Here is a 16,512-nt window from a genome sequence, read left to right on the forward strand (position 1 = left end):
ACAGTTCTTTTTGTACGTTAACGTGGTAAAGCCCTCCTGTGTAATTTAATATGAACTCAACACATTGTATACGCTCGACTTACGAAAATAATTAGAAGTTGCAGTATAGCTATAAGTACGTTACTGTTGAGGTTAAGTATGTTAAGTTTTGCCTTGTAAAGAGTTGTAGCAGTACGTAAAAAGGCTTTATCAACACAGTTGGCCATTTAAAATTTTACACATTAATTTTCATGCAGTGACTGTGTGCTTAAAATGTGAGGTGAATGAGAATTTTTAACGAGACAAGTTCTGGTCAATATTTTTATACATTTTTGTACATGACTGTACTTTTACTTCAAAAGCGAAGGTGTTTAAGACTCTTGCCATTTCTGATTCAGCCGTAGCAATAGCAGAATTGGTTTCTTCTGTGTTTGGGAAACAGCTTTTTTACTTTAGACGTTTTATTATCAAGTCTTCATGGTTTTCTCTTCAGCTGCAATTGTGGTGGCTTATTTGGTACGTTGAATAATGTGGGTATCGCATTCCGTGTGGAATAAACTGAAAATAAAAGATAAAAACAAAATAAGAACAACAACGACCCACCTCCACGAGGCGGGACACGGGCAACGGGGTGACCGGATGAGGGAACTGGTGTGGAGGTTCAAGCCACATCAGCGCTCGTACACCGATCGCAGCGGCTAATAAGTCAAATAAGACCCACCTTAAGTAATTAGGTGGTGGGTCGTTAAGAAAGGGCGGCAAGTGAAAAAAAAACAAGTTCCTTTGTTTCTTCTCAGTTCTTCAGGAGAGTTTAAGAAATATGTATCTGCCTGATTTACATTCTGCAAGGAACAAGATCATTGTAATTTTGCATACACATTAGTTCGCAGTTATAATAGCTTCTTAAGCGTGTTAATAAACAATACGTTCATGGCGACTGTTAACTATTATTTTGTTGATACAATTATATTTTAAATGTTTGTAATGTATTTAACTTAAATGAGTACTAACAGATTCTTTCCAAACCAGTTGCCTCCTTGCAGCCATTTCTTCTGCAAATGTTGAGAAAAGTCAAAGACAGACGGGACGCCATCATCTTTTAAGACTTTACAGTAACGCTCCTGGCCTCGCTTGGTAGCAATTTTCTGTAGTGCCGGCTGCTCACAGTACTGTACGATGTAGGGACCAATTATTTCTGCGAATTGCTTGTACCCATGATTTTAGAACTCCGGCCGAGAAAATGGAAATCTTCAAAAACAAGATTCAGATACAGAATCGAACACGAAAAGTATTGTCGGCAGTAGTGCAATTTATACATTAAATGCCATGTGGTAGCTACGTGAAACTGAAATCCACTTCCTTTGCTCTGAGTTCTCTATAACCATAAGCTGCACAATATTTCACCGTTATATACCTGGTGATCAAAAAGTCAGTCTAAATTTGAAAACTGAATAGATCACGGAATACTGTAGATAGAGTGGTACAAATTGACACATGCTTGGAATGACAGCCGGCCGCCGTGGCCGAGCGGTTCTAGGCGCTTCAGTCTGGAACCGCGCGACAGCTATGGTCGCAGGTTCGAAGCCTGCCTTGGGCATGGATGTGTGTGATGTCCTTAGGTTAGTTAGGTTTACGTAGTTATAAGTTCTAGGGGACTGATGACCTCAGAAGTTAAGTCCCATAGCGCTCAGAGCCATTTCAACCATTTTTTGGAATGACATGGGGTTTTATTAGAACCAAAAAATACAAAAGTTAAAAAAAATGTCCGACAGATGGCGCTTCATCTGATCAGAATAGCAATAATTAGCATAACAAAGTAAGACAAAGCAAAGATAATGTTCTTTACAGGAAATGCTCAATATGTCCACCATCATTCCTCAACAATAGCTGTAGCCGAGGAATAATGTTGTGAATAGCACTGTAAAGCATGTCCGGAGTTATGGTGAGGCATTGGCGTCGGATGTTGTCCTTCAGCATCCCTAGAGATGTCGGTCGATCGCGATACACTTGCGACTTCAGGTATCCCCAAAGCCAATAATCGCACGCACTGAGGTCTTTGGACCTGGGAGGCCAAGCATGACGATTGTCATGCGCAGTCACTGAAGGTTTGCTGTCCAGCCCCATCTGTCGGACATTTTGTGATCTTTGTTTTTATTTGTTTCTAATAAAACCCCATGTCATTCCAAGCATGTGTGTCAATTTTTACCTCTGTATGCACATTAATCGATGATTTATTCAGTTTTCAAATTTATACTATTGTTTTAATTCTGTATTAACACAATACAACAAACAATATGGAGATACAAAGTAACCCACCACCTCAATGATTAGTGGGTCTACATATTATACTACTACAATTTACAGCATTGTTACAGTTCATTTTTCTATAACTGGCGTAACTATGAGCAAGGTTAATATGTTAGGCTATCCTACTTTTACTAGTTTATTCTGCAGCGATTACAAGTGTGCCACTTCATGTATAAACCTACTCTTAAAGACCTGCTCACTGAGCTAAACCCATGTGAGCGTGCCCCTGGCACTGAGCTGGCCGAGTCTGTATTATCGCTGCAGTCCCTACTTGTTAGTTATTTTTATTGTTATAATCTACTACTGTTACTACTATTGACTATTTGATAACCCGGTATGTATAAAAGTAATCAGTCTTTCACAATTTATTTTCAAACCACGCAAAGGACAGTGTAAGAACACGACCCTCGCGAGGCGGACGAAGCGATAACTGACCGTCACGATTTTCACAGATCCAAAGCACTATGGTTGTGTATGCTGTTTATATCTGACATCGCTGGGCGAACGGAAGACTTGTACTGCAATTTACCCCCTGCTGCAGGGTGAAACGGTATTGCTACCGGAATGAAACGCTGACGGTGTTTACTTCTTTGTGTCGGCAGGTCGCGATGAGCTGAAGCGGCGTGCCCCGCGATGGACGCGGCAGCGAGCCCGCGCGCCCGCCGCCTGCAGCTGCTGCTGCTGCTGCTGGTGTCCGCCGCCCCCGCGGGCGGCCCGGCGCCCGCCCCCGCCTCCAACCCCTCTGCCGGCCCTGACGCGCCGCGCCCCTCGCCGCCCCCGCCGCCTCCGCCCGGCGCCTTCCGCTTCACCAGGCCCGCCTACAATGCCAGCATCCCCGAGAACTCGCCGCCCAAGACGTACGCCACGCCCGAGGAGCGCATGGGCGTCGTCACGGCGCCCGACGACCCTCGCGAGGCGGACGCCGTCATCCGGTTCAAGATCGTCGCCGGTGACCGCGACAAGTTCTTCAAAGCGGAGGAGAAGCTGGTCGGCGACTTCTGCTTCCTGCTGCTGCGCACGCGCACCGACAAGCTGGACGTGCTGAACCGCGAGCGCAAGGACCGCTACGTGCTGGACGTGCGCGCCACCAAGTCGTGGCGGGGCAACTCGAGCGCCACGCCCCTCATCGCTGACACGCGCGTCGCCGTCACCGTGCTCGACACCAACGACCTCAACCCGCTCTTCTACCCCACCGAGTACGAGGTGACCGTCCCGGAAGACACGCCCCTGCACCGCAGCATCGCCCAAGTGTCCGCCGAGGACGCCGATCTCGGCAGGAACGGCGAAATCTACTACAGCTTCCTGGACGCCACTGACCAGTTCTCGGTGCACCCGATGACCGGCGTAGTGTCGCTGACGCGGCCACTGAGGTACACGGCCAAATCCGTGCACGAGCTTACGGTGAAAGCGCAGGATCGCAGCTCCATCCTCAAGCACGGTCCCCAGGCGAAGGCCAGCACGGCCACCCTCAAGGTCAGAGTCCAGCAGGTGAACCTGTTCGCTCCCGAAATCTACGTGCGACACCTGCCCGACATCGCGGAACATTCCAACGCCGACATATACGCCATAGTGCGCGTCACAGACCGTGACAAGGGGATGCACGGCGAGATCAAGAGTCTCGATATCGTCGACGGCGATCCGGACGGCCACTTTCGCATAAAACCTGCTGGGAAGCCTGGAGAGTACAATATCGTCGTAGTTCACCTCCTCGACCGCGAGACGGCGCCTCAGGGCTACAACCTCACGCTGAAGGCGACGGATATGGGGATTCCGCCGAAGGAGACTTACAAATCCGTGCCTGTCCACCTGACCGACCTCAACGACAATGCTCCCGTGTTCGATCGCGAGATCTATGAAGTCGAAGTGCCGGAAACGGCACCGGTCAACACGCCAGTCATCCGCCTGAAGGTTACCGATGCCGACGAAGGCAAAAACGCACAAGTTTTCTTAGAGATAGTAGGAGGGAATGAAGGCGGAGAGTTTCGCATCAACCCCGACACTGGCATGCTCTACACTGCGGTGCAACTCGATGCGGAGGAAAAGGCCATGTACACGCTGACGGTGTCGGCGATAGACCAAGGGAACGCTGGCACCAGAAAACAGTCTTCCGCCAAAGTGAAAGTGACGGTGGCGGATACCAACGACAACGATCCGCTGTTCGAAACGCCGGAAGCGACAGTGTGGGTGGACGAGAACGAGCCCGCGGGAACTACCGTCACCAAAGTGTCTGCCAAGGACCGCGACTCCGGCGAAAACGCCTACATTTCCTACAGCATCGCCAACCTGAAACCAGTGCCTTTCGAGATAGATCACTTCTCGGGAGTCGTGAAGACGACTATGGTGCTGGATTACGAGTCTATGAGGAGGGAGTACATTCTCAGGATACGTGCTTCCGACTGGGGTCTTCCGTACCGCCGACAGACAGAAATGCAGTTGAAGATTAACGTGAGAGATATCAATGACAACAGACCGCAGTTCGAGAAGGTTGACTGCTCGGGCCACGTGCCGCGCTACGTTCCGATCGGCACGGAGATCATCACGCTCTCGGCTATAGACTTTGACGCCGGAAGTATCATTAGCTACCGTCTGGTCGGCGGCAACGCGGACAGCTGCTTCGGTTTGGACGCGACCTCGGGAGTGCTGAGCGTCACCTGCGACCTGACAGATGTCAAAGTGTCCGAGCGGGAGGTGAACATCACCGCGACGGACGGCACCCACTTCTCGGACATCGTCCACGTGCTGATCAACCTGGTCAACGCCAAGAGGAGTCTGGGCTCGCCGGGCAGGATCCTCACCGACGAGACCGGAGCGTTCGAGTGCCGCGACACCGGTGTGACTCACCGCCTGACGGAGATCCTGGCCGCGGGCGAGCGCAACAACGCGCCCTACGACCTCCACCGGGAGGACTTCGCCATGATGCCCAGCCGGTACGGCGAGAACGTGCACACGCCCGAGTTCTTGGACTTCCCGACGGGGATCAAAGTGAACGAGTCGGTAGCGCTGGGCACGACGCTGGTGAAGCTCCGGGCCAGGGACCGCGACCTCGGCTACAACGGGAAGTTGGTGTACGGCATCTCGGACGGCGACTACGACTCCGTGTTCCTCATCGACCCAGAGACGGGCGAGCTGAAGGTGGTGGGCCACCTGGACCGCGAGCGCGAGGCCGAGTACCTGCTGAACATCAGCGTGTACGACCTGGGCAGGCCGCAGAAGGCGGCCTCGCGCTTCCTGCCCGTCACCGTGCTTGACGTCAACGACAACGCGCCCAGGTTCGAGAAGGCGGTGGCCAGCTTCCGAGTGACGGAGAACGCGCTCAACGGCACGGCCATCTTCCGCGTGAACGCGACCGACGCCGACCAGGGGGAGAACGCGCGCGTCTTGTACTCGCTCGTCACCGACACGGACGACTTCGCGGTGGACGCGCGCGCCGGCGTGCTGACGGTGGCGGCAGCGCTCGACCGTGAGCGGCAGGACGTGTACGAGCTGAAGGTGCGCGCCACCGACGGCGGCGGCGGCGGCGGCGGCGACGTGCCGCCCCTGTCCTCGGACGCCATCGTGCGCATCCTCATCGACGACGTGAATGACAACGCCCCCGCCTTCGCGCTGCCTTCGTACACAGTGAAGGCGCGGGAGGACCTGCCCGTCGGAAGTGTCGTCGCCGTCGTCGGCGCCAGCGACCCGGACGTCGGCGCCGGAGGGCAGGTACGTCTGTGCTCTCAGAATGCTTGTTTTCATCTCTTTTCTTTGTTGTTGTCGGTACTTAGCTTCGCCGCCAGCACATAATTTCACAGGCTGAGCCTATAAACAAACCGAAGCCTCGTCAGACGAGGACAAAGGAGCGGCTTGCTTAGACTATCGCGAGCTTCAGTGGAATCACTCTGTGTGGTGCTCGGAATCTACCCAATAGGCATTACGATGAGATATAGAGCTGCTGTGTACTGGCTTAAGGTGCAGAGGTACGACCAGGTTCGAAAGATCACTGGAGCACCAATTGACACAAACGCCAACTAAAAAATTGAAGGATGCATACCTGGCAAGGTGAGTGGGGCACAAGCGATAGGGCGTTATGACAGCCGTACTTCCACCAATACCTCATCTCCTACCCTCCAAACTTTCATGTGAAACTTACAGGATAAACACTTCTGGAAGAAAGGATTTGGTAAAACATGACTTAGGCCCGGCCTGGGAGAACCGAAGAGGTCTGGCGCGAATAGGGGAAACACGTGTAGGACACACATATAAATGCCGTTGCAAAACTAGGAATTTTTCTTGTCTCTACTGTAAAACACAATTGAAATTAGCAACTGAGGAAAATAGCTGCAAATATTAACAATACTTGCAACACTAAACTTTGTTGTTTTACGAACAACATTATCCTGGGGTTTATTTCGATTAATGTGTGTTGTGCACGAACCAGGTTGCTAACGTTCACGAACTTTTCTATCTACACTCCTGGAAATGGAAAAAAGAACACATTGACACCGGTGTGTCAGACCCACCATACTTGCTCCGGACACTGCGAGAGGGCTGTACAAGCAATGATCACACGCACGGCACAGCGGACACACCAGGAACCGCGGTGTTGGCCGTCGAATGGCGCTAGCTCTGCAGCATTTGTGCACCGCCGCCGTCAGTGTCAGCCAGTTTGCCGTGGCATACGGAGCTCCATCGCAGTCTTTAGCACTGGTAGCATGCCGCGACAGCGTGGACGTGAACCGTATGTGGAGTTGACGGACTTTGAGCGAGGGCGTATAGTGAGCATGCGGGAGGCCGGGTGGACGTACCGCCGAATTGCCCAACACGTGGGGCGTGAGGTCTCCACAGTACCTCGATGTTGTCGCCAGTGGTCGGCGGAAGGTGCACGTGCCCGTCGACCTGGGACCGGATCGCAGCGACGCACGGATGCACGCCAAGACCGTAGGATCCTACGCAGTGCCGTAGGGGACCGTACCTCCACTTCCCAGAAAATTAGGGACACTGTTGCTCCTGGGGTATCGGCGAGGACCATTCGCAACCGTCTCCATGAAGCTGGGCTACGGTCCCGCACACCGTTAGGCCGTCTTCCGCTCACGCCCCAACATCGTGCAGCCCGCCTCCAGTGGTGTCGCGACAGGCGTGAATGGAGGGACGAATGGAGACGTGTCGTCTTCAGCGATGAGAGTCGCTTCTGCCTTGGTGCCAATGATGGTCGTATGCGTGTTTGGCGCCGTGCAGGTGAGCGCCACAATCAGGACTGCATACGACCGAGGCACACAGGGCCAACACCCGGCATTATGGTGTGGGGAGCGATCTCCTACACTGGCCGTACACCTCTGGTGATCGTCGAGGGGACACTGAATAGTGCACGGTACATCCAAACCGTCATCGAACCCATCGTTCTACCATTCCTAGACCGGCAAGGGAACTTGCTGTTCCAACTGGACAATGCACGTCCGCATGTATCCCGTGCCACCCAACGTGCTCTAGAAGGTGTAAGTCAACTACCCTGGCCAGCAAGATCTCCGGATCTGTGCCCCATTGAGCATGTTTGGGACTGGATGAAGCGTCGTCTCACGCGGTCTGCACGTCCAGCACGAACGCTGGTCCAACTGAGGCGCCAGGTGGAAATGGCATGGCAAGCCGTTCCACAGGACTACATCCAGCATCTCTACGATCGTCTCCATGGGAGAATAGCAGCCTGCATTGCTGCGAAAGGTGGATATACACTGTACTAGTGCCGACATTGTGCATGATCTGTTGCCTGTGTCTATGTGCCTGTGGTCCTGTCATTGTGATCATGTGATGTATCTGACCCCAGGAATGTGTCAATAAAGTTTTCTCTTCCTGGGACAATGAATTCACGATGTTCTTATTTCAATTTCCAGGATTGTAACATAATTTAACAACTAAAAGATAATTTAACGGGATACAAATGTATCGCTTGGGAATTATCGTTTGAGGATCTGTAATACCTTTTCCCCCCTGTGAATGCTAGAGGGAAATTAAGCACAAGTCTTTTAGTCGAGTAGAAAAAGAACGTGCGTATGTGAGCCTGCTTGCGATGCAAGGTAATACAGATAATGCTGGCAACGAAACTTGGCGATACACCCAAAAATTAAAGGATGTCACCTAAAATAAACTGAAGCACAAATTACTGTTCTAATAAGGGAAGCATGAAAGAGACAGCTGGAAACAGTGCAAGACTGAAAAAGCAAAAAATAAACCCGTGTCAGAAACAAGAAAGAGATCTCGAACAATAAGGAATTACAGAGATAACGAGAAAGGGGACTGTGAATAGCATTCGCAGGGGGTGGGGGATGCGCACACCAAAGAGGTCGATACCACCTGTCATTCAATAGCAGCTGAATTGTTTCTGCTATTCTGATTGTCCCGTCCTGACGTCTTGCTGGATACTGCGAAAACGAATGGAAACAAGATGTAGAAGGCATTTTATTTATTTCTAACTAAAAAATACAGTGCGCTGGTATCTGGGTTGTCGGATTCTCAACCAGCTGCAAGAATGAAGTTGATGTGAGGTTCAAATTACAAATCACGGCCGCATGCCTTATGTAAGAACACAGAATGCTGTCATACTAACAATAATTCTAAAGAGGTTTTGAGTAAGAAGTTTCCGACGTGTGAGAAATTCGTGATAAAGGAGAAACATATGTGAAATGGAATAAGCTAACAGCGCGCTAGTCCCAGAAATTTTGACTTTCCTACTTTCCTCACAATTTTTTTCAGAGCCATATTTACTGTTACTGCCAGAGGTACGGGCTGCTTGTAAGTTCTTGTCAATGAAATGTGAATTGGAGTGTTCGAGAGAAGCAAGTCGAAATGGCGATCAGGAGTCATCTTTTACGAAATACTTAGAGATAATACGAGACTCGATGGAAACAAGTAATCTCGCTTCCCTGCAAGGGTCTCGCGGATACGAACGTCGCTAGCTCATTTGGACAAGTCATCATAGTGTTGTATATTTAGTACCCAGCAATAAAGGCCTCCTCTACACTTCTTCATTCAGAATAGTCTTCAACTATACACATCTATATCTACATCTTCACTCCACAAGGCAATCACAGTGTATGGTGGAGGGTACTTTGTGTACTGTCGCTTCCCTGTTTTCTTCTTCCAGTCGCGAATGGTTCGTGGGAAGAGCGACTGCTGGTAACCCTCTGTGTGGACTCTGTGATCTCTTCAATTTTACGCTTATGCTCTTTTCGCGAGTACGCGTAGGATGATGTAAGGTATTGGATGACTGTTCTAGGATGGTATATTCGCGGAACTTTTAACAGTAAATCACACCGTCATGCAGAGTATCTCTCTTGCATCATCTGCCAATGGAGTCTGCTTAGCATGTCCCCGATCCTTTTGCGCTTACTAAATGAACCTGTAACGAAACATGCTGCTCTTATTTGGATCTTCACTTTCCTTAATCAGTTCTGCCTGAACGGATCCCACACTGGAGAGCAATTTTCAAGTATTGGTCGAACGAGGATTCTGAAAACTACCTCTTTTGTGGATCTAACACTTTCCCTGAGGATTCTTCCAGTGAATCTGTCTGGCATTTGCCTTACCTGCAATTAGTTTTGGCGCTCATTCCACTTCAAGTCGCTCCGTACGCATAGTCCTACCTGTTTTATTGAAATAACTTCTTCCTGTGATTCTTCTGCAATCGTTTGTTGATACAATGATGGGACATTCTGGCGTTTAATTAGTTTGTTTGTTTCCGTTTCCCTCCACTATGCAGCTCCTGTGGGCCGGCCTTGGTGCCCAAGCGGTTCTAGGCCCTTCAGTCCGGAGCCTCGCGACTGCTACGGTCGCAGGTTCAAATCCCGCTTCGGCCATGGATGTGTGTGATGTCCTAGGTTTAAGTAGTTCTAAGTTCTAGGGGACTGATGACAGATGTTAAGTCCCATAGTGCTCAGAGCCATTTGAACCAGGTCCTGTGGCATTTCGCTACAGTTTTCTAGCTTCTTCTCTTTTACAACAGCAACATCCGCGAAAAGCCTAATGTAACTTCCGATGTTATTTACTAGCTCATTTTATATGCAGGATGTCACGGGGGGAATGGTCGCTATTCAGGATATAAGAGGAGGTACCATTCGAACCAGTAAAGTCTAGTAAACATAGGCTCTAAAATGCATACGTTAAGGACTGGAATCACTTTTATCTTCGGTACTCTGGAACAAACCTCTTCTACTGCAAGCTCTCTGCTTTCCATAGTTGGGAAGGTGGTATTATGGACGAAAACAAAAAAAAAAGGTTCAGTAAACATGAACACTGACTTGGGTACCGTAAGAGTTATGAGCACTTTGCTTCGAATGGATGTTCCTGCCATATCGCTGAATATTGACCATTAATCGTGGGACAACCCGTGTGTTGTGAGACGTAATGGTTCAATAACGCTCGATTGGAGCACGTCCGAAGTTACTTTTACGTCTCGAGGTATCGCTCGTTGATAATGATATGCTTTGTTTGGGGGTTCTGGAAAATCTTCAAACCAGTCTCTGATATACCGTATGCTCGTATTTTGTTCGTCATGTGGAAGTGCAGAACTGTATCCACACTGGTCCGGCATTGTTTCCTAATGCAATCAACCAAGTTCCAAAAATGTTCAAATGTGTGTGAAATCTTATGGGACTTAACTGCTAAAGTGATCAGTCCCTTCGCTTACACAATACTCAACCTAAAGTATCCTAATAACAAACAGACACACCCATGCCCGAGGGAGCTCTCGAATCTCCGCCGGGACCAGCCGCACAGTCCATGACTGCAACGCCCGTAGACCGCTCGGCTAATCCCGCGCAGCAACACATTTCCATCAGACGGTCATTCGATCTTTCCTTAACTCATCGGTCAGACAAAAACTCCGCCCTCGGACCAGAGGAAAGGTGCACTAGTAACGATGAATAAATTACGCAGATGAATGAACACATCGAGCTCGTTAAGGTTCCGAATGATGTCTGGAAAGCTACAATACTGCTGGACAAGTTGGAGTGTTATAAGATGCGATCAAGAACTTTCCGTTAGAAGGCCCGTACAGTCCAGAATCGGCATGCTGGTCTGGTAAAATCTGCTTGAGCAATCAGGCAATCGTCCCCCGACGCATCAGATTAAAGTTACCCGTTTGGTAAAACACCGTGTCCTGCTGCACACAGAACTCCGTAACTGCATGCTGGACATCCTCGTCCGACAGGAATCTTCGGCCTCCAAGGCCTTTTGTAAGAGACTTAATAATCACATGGGGAGAGATCAGGACTGCAGAGCGGATGCTCGAGAGTCTCCCACTTGTCCGTAATGGATGAGGCTCGCCTCCCAGATCGACCGGAGTGTAGTGTCGAAAACGACAGCACGGATCTTGGCGCACCATTCCACAAAACGGGGTTTTTCGATAGACATGCTGCCTCAGTTATGTTCTTCATTTTCCGACTGATGTTGGTACTTAAACAGCCAAGAAAAGAATAACAGCACGTTGGTCCTGTTTGGACGCATTTGATAATAACGTTGACATAGTTCACTTTTCCGAAGTGCAGTGCTGACCAGCTGTGTGGCTGGATTGAAGAGTTTTTAGCAAACAGAACACAGCATGTTGTTCTCAATGGAGAGACGTCTACAGACGTTAAAGTAACCTCTGGCGTGCCACAGGGGAGTGTTGTGGGACCATTGCTTTTCACAATATATATAAATGACCTAGTACATAGTGTCGGAAGTTCCATTCGGCTTTTCGAGGATGATGCTGTAGTATACAGAGAAGTTGCAGCGTTAGAAAAATGCAGCGAAATGCAGAAAGATCTGCAGCAGATAGGCACTTGGTGCAGGGAGTGGCAACTGACCCTTAACATAGACAAATGTAATGTATTGCGAATACATAGGAAGAAGGATCCTTTATTGTACGTTTATATGATAGCGGAACATACACTGGTAGCAGTTACTTCTGTAAAATATCTGGGAGTATGTGTGCGGAACGATTTGAAGTGATCATATAAAGTTAATTGTTGGTAAGGCGGGTACCAGGTTGAGATTCATTGGGAGAGTCCTTAGAAAATGTAGTCCATCAACAAAGGAGATGGCTTACAAAACACTCGTTCGACCTAAACTTGAGTATTGCTCATCAGTGTGGGATTCGTACCAGGTCACGTTGACGGAGGAGATAGAGAAGATCCAAAGAAGAACGGCTCGTTTCGTCACAGGGTTATTTGGTAAGCGTGATTGCGTTATAGAGATGTTTAGCAAACTCAAGTGGCAGACTCTGCAAGAGAGGCGCTCTGCGTCGCGGTGTAGCTTGCTGTCCAGGTTTCGAGAGGGTGCGTTTCTGAATGAGGTATCGAATATATTGCTTCCCCCTACTTATACCTCCCGTGGAGATCACGAATGTAAAATTAGAGAGATTGGAGCACGCACGGAGGCTTTCCGGCTGTCGTTCTTCCCGCGAACCGACCGCGACTGGAACAGGAACGGGAGGTAATGACAGTGGCACGTAAAGTGCCCTCCGCCTCACACCGTTGGGTGGCTTGCAGAGTATAAATGTAGATGTAGATGTATACCCTCATTGTAGTCGCGCTATGTTGCATATATTCCACAGCATCGTCCTCAGCTGAAAACTTTTTGATCTCCCCTTATACATGCGATCAACGGGATGAGCCAATGGAACATGATGATAGCTGGCCTTTTGTGGGTAGCTTCTCGACGTGTAGTAGCAGGTTATGGATCAATGCTGTAATTCTTACACGAACTACCATCTGATGGTGTAGGAAGTCTTCACATGCCGGATGTCATACCATGGTTTTTATTTCGGGACATTTTGACTCTAATCCGCATTTGATTTTAATCGACATCCCGTTCGTTAATTGTTTTTATGATATACCCGAAACAGCAGACACTACTCATTCTTATAATATAAAAGATTAAAAACGGGAGAAGCTACAACAAACTCTTGCCATAATATAAGGAGAAAACTTAAAACTTAAGCAGTTCATTTATAATTACAACAAAAAGTAAACACCAGCTAATCTGCTGCTTGACTTTATCTGTAAAATGTAAACTTTCACGGACGGAAATGTCACAATTAACAAAATGCTCCGGGCTATTATGTCGTGAACGAATGGATTTGACCTTGGAATCCAGCCATTCGTCCCCGTCTGCGGAGGATATTTTCAAGGTGGATCGTAGCTTCTTTGAATGTCCGATTCACACCCTGGCTCGCTACCCACTACAGCAAAATTCTGCTTCTGCGTGCTTCCGTGCATGGCGTGACGTCACAGGTTTCGAATGCGCGACCGCAGTTGGCCGTTGTCGACTACCGTCGTACGCTGATGCTATGATCCCACAGTGAAAACTGGTACACATCTTCTTCATCACTGGAATCCACATATCATTCAGTTTCACGCCCTCCTCCTTCCTATTGCAACTCCGGGGGTGTTTAACACTCTCTATCGCCTCTCTGTATAACCTTTCATGGTAACTGGTTGTGGCTGCCAGTATTTGATTCCTATCCAATTAATTGACGTGGTCTCCTGGCTGCAGATGACCGTATGTGGGCCGACTGGATTCGAACATCAAGTAAATCAAACGGCATAGTGATATAGCTGGAGGACATACAAGTATTAAGTTAACTTTGATGTAGTATCGCTATTCACTTTATTTCCGTTCAGTGAAGTATTGCAACAGTTGAATAGGATTTTTCATCCCGATGTTAGAGAACTGTTTAAATATTGCCTCACAATCACATATTTCAAACAGAACGACGAGTTCTATGTAGAGACGGATGATGTCACTATGTGGAGCCCATTAAGCCCAGTTGTAGCGAACTTCTTTATGGAAAAATTCGAGGAGCAGGCGCTGTAAAATGCGAACAAGAAACTAAATATTGGTTCCGGTACGTGGATGAGACTTTGGTTTTGTGACGGCGTGGCAGGGAGGAACTTTCCGGCCCTTGTGACCAAGCGGTTCTAGGCGCTACGGTCGCAGGTTCGAATCCTTCCTCGGGCATGGATGTTTGTGATGTTCTTAGGCTAGTTAGGTTTAAGTAGTGCTAAGTCTAGGGGACTGATGACCTCAGTTGTTAAGTCCCATAGGTCTCAGAGCCTTTTGAACCATTTGAAAGAGAGGAACTTGGTTTTTTGCACAAACATCTCAAGGGGATCAGTCCGAAGATTCAGTTTACCATGGATGAGGAGGCAGGCAGAAGAGTACATTTTCTTGATATGCTAGTTTTCAAGAAAGACGATGATAGCATGGACCACACGGTTTACCGAAAAGCCACGCAGACAGACCATTACGTTCACCGGGATTCTAATCACCACCCACAACAAAAGCAAGGCATAGTAAAACGACTGGGATGCAGCAAGGAATATCTGTGAAGACTCTCTTGACCCAGAATTAAAACATCTCATCACTGCATTGTTCAAGAATGGTTATTCGTTCTCTGAGTGAAATGGCCACCGCGTAGCGATGCTCAAGCGCCGGTGAAATGGAAAGTTTTCCAACCTTTCATTAATTACATCGGAAAAACCTTGAAAAAGTGGAACATTGCGGTAGTTTGCAAACTCATCCGAAAGACACAAGTTCACCTAAAATCGGCCAAGGATGCTCGCCAGCCGCTCGAAAAAGCAGGAACTTATGGGATTCAGTGAAGTTGTGTGGAGATACTACAAAAAGAACGATCAAAAAAGACGACTAGATAAGCTCAAGGCCAATTGCAGAAGAGAGGGGACTGAGACATCAGCTGTTGCAGAATATGCTTCCCAGTCAGGAGGATCAATACCATTAGCTGCTCACAGGCGTTGATATACACCAACGGGGATAGTTGAAAATTTGTGCCCCGACCGGGACCTGAACCCGGGATCACCTTCTTACATGGTAGACGCCCTATCCATCCGAGCCACCGAGGGCACAGAGGATAGTGCGACTGCAGGGAGTTATCTCTGTCACGCTCCCCGTAAGACCCAAATTCTCAACTTACAGTCCACATCCTACATTCATAGTGCCCCTGCCATTATACCCATTACTCGCGGCAGACAATCCACCGAATCCCGTAAGAGTTCAGGCAAATCGTGTGCATCCGCACTGAAGGAGGTCATCAGCCGGTTAGCCTTAACGATATGAAGATAGCATCTGTTCTTTCGGACATCTTCGTGTTGGGTATTAAGGTGAAATTCATTCGACCGCGCCATAATAGCCCGTAACATTTTGTTAACTATACCTTTATCTACTTGTAACCCTACTTCCAATTAACACGCAAAATAGAGTTATTCAGCCTCGATTCCCACCTTGTAGCACTGAACATTCGTAATGTTCAGATCCCTGATTACACCATGATTTTTGGGCAGTTTAAAAACATTAGAATTACTAGGATAATAGTGGAGATTTTATAATAGTGCGCTACTTATCACTCGTCAATAAAAGCAGCGACCGGTGGCGAGAGTAAGTTTCCTTTCCTTTGCCTATATAATTTATATATTTATTCTACGTATGTTGAAACTGAAGAGGTCAAAATTTATCCGTCTTTGCTAAATTTCTACGTTTGTTACAGGAAATAATAGGAATGAAAAACAGAATTGGTTATTTCAGAAACTGGTTACTTTGAGCGGTATTAATAGTCGGATTAAACTTGCGTTGGAAAAACAGAAATAACTGAAAACCGGTTGTTTCAGCGTAACCGCCGTCCATACCCGTTCCTGAGAAAAACTGGTCTTAGCAGGTGGACCGACAGAGAGTCAGACAGACGGACAACAAAGCTATACTCTAAAAGGTGTTCCGTTTGTTCCGGCTGAAGTATCGGAACGGAATCCTAAGAACTGCTTTGCATAATCGGCGGATCTAATATCCAGCAATATAGGCTAAATTGTTAAGTTACGAATAGGAATTTAGAAATTTCGTACATGCATAGCTAGTGTGTTACGCTTGGAAAAGAGGGTATGTAATAAAAATTTGATTACGTTAGAAGTGATTATACAGGATGTTTCGGAGAGAGCATGTCAAAATATAACAGGAGGTAGAGAATGCTCCACTGAACAATTTGAGGTAAGGAACCTGAAGTCGGAGAAGTCAACTTAAGGAGATATGGAAGTAAACTTGGAGCCTTCACATTGTCCTCCCATCTACGCCTCGGTCTCCCCACAGGACGTTTTCCCTCTTAAGTGCCCTACCAGTACTCTGCGCGCTGACATGCTCATATCCATTTGTGCTACGTCACCCGCCCATCGCAGTCTACGTGATTTAATAATGCTGATTATGTGAGGGCTT

General features: G+C 48.2%; 1 protein-coding gene across 5 annotated transcripts in view; it reads left to right on the forward strand.

The window, feature by feature from the left end:
* LOC126282042 (fat-like cadherin-related tumor suppressor homolog) overlaps positions 1-16,512 on the forward strand; it is a 1,587,586-nt gene that overhangs the window by 764,787 nt on the left and 806,287 nt on the right. For all 5 annotated transcript variants that reach the window (XM_049981457.1, XM_049981458.1, XM_049981459.1 and 2 more), the window contains one exon: positions 2,889-5,988. In XM_049981457.1, the coding sequence (XP_049837414.1) occupies positions 2,920-5,988 (3,069 nt within the window). In that variant the 5' untranslated portion in view covers positions 2,889-2,919. The remainder of the gene's footprint in view (positions 1-2,888; positions 5,989-16,512) is intronic.

Source organism: Schistocerca gregaria, chromosome 7, assembly GCF_023897955.1.
Source record: "Schistocerca gregaria isolate iqSchGreg1 chromosome 7, iqSchGreg1.2, whole genome shotgun sequence".
In the NCBI taxonomy this organism is placed as follows: domain Eukaryota; kingdom Metazoa; phylum Arthropoda; class Insecta; order Orthoptera; family Acrididae; genus Schistocerca; species Schistocerca gregaria.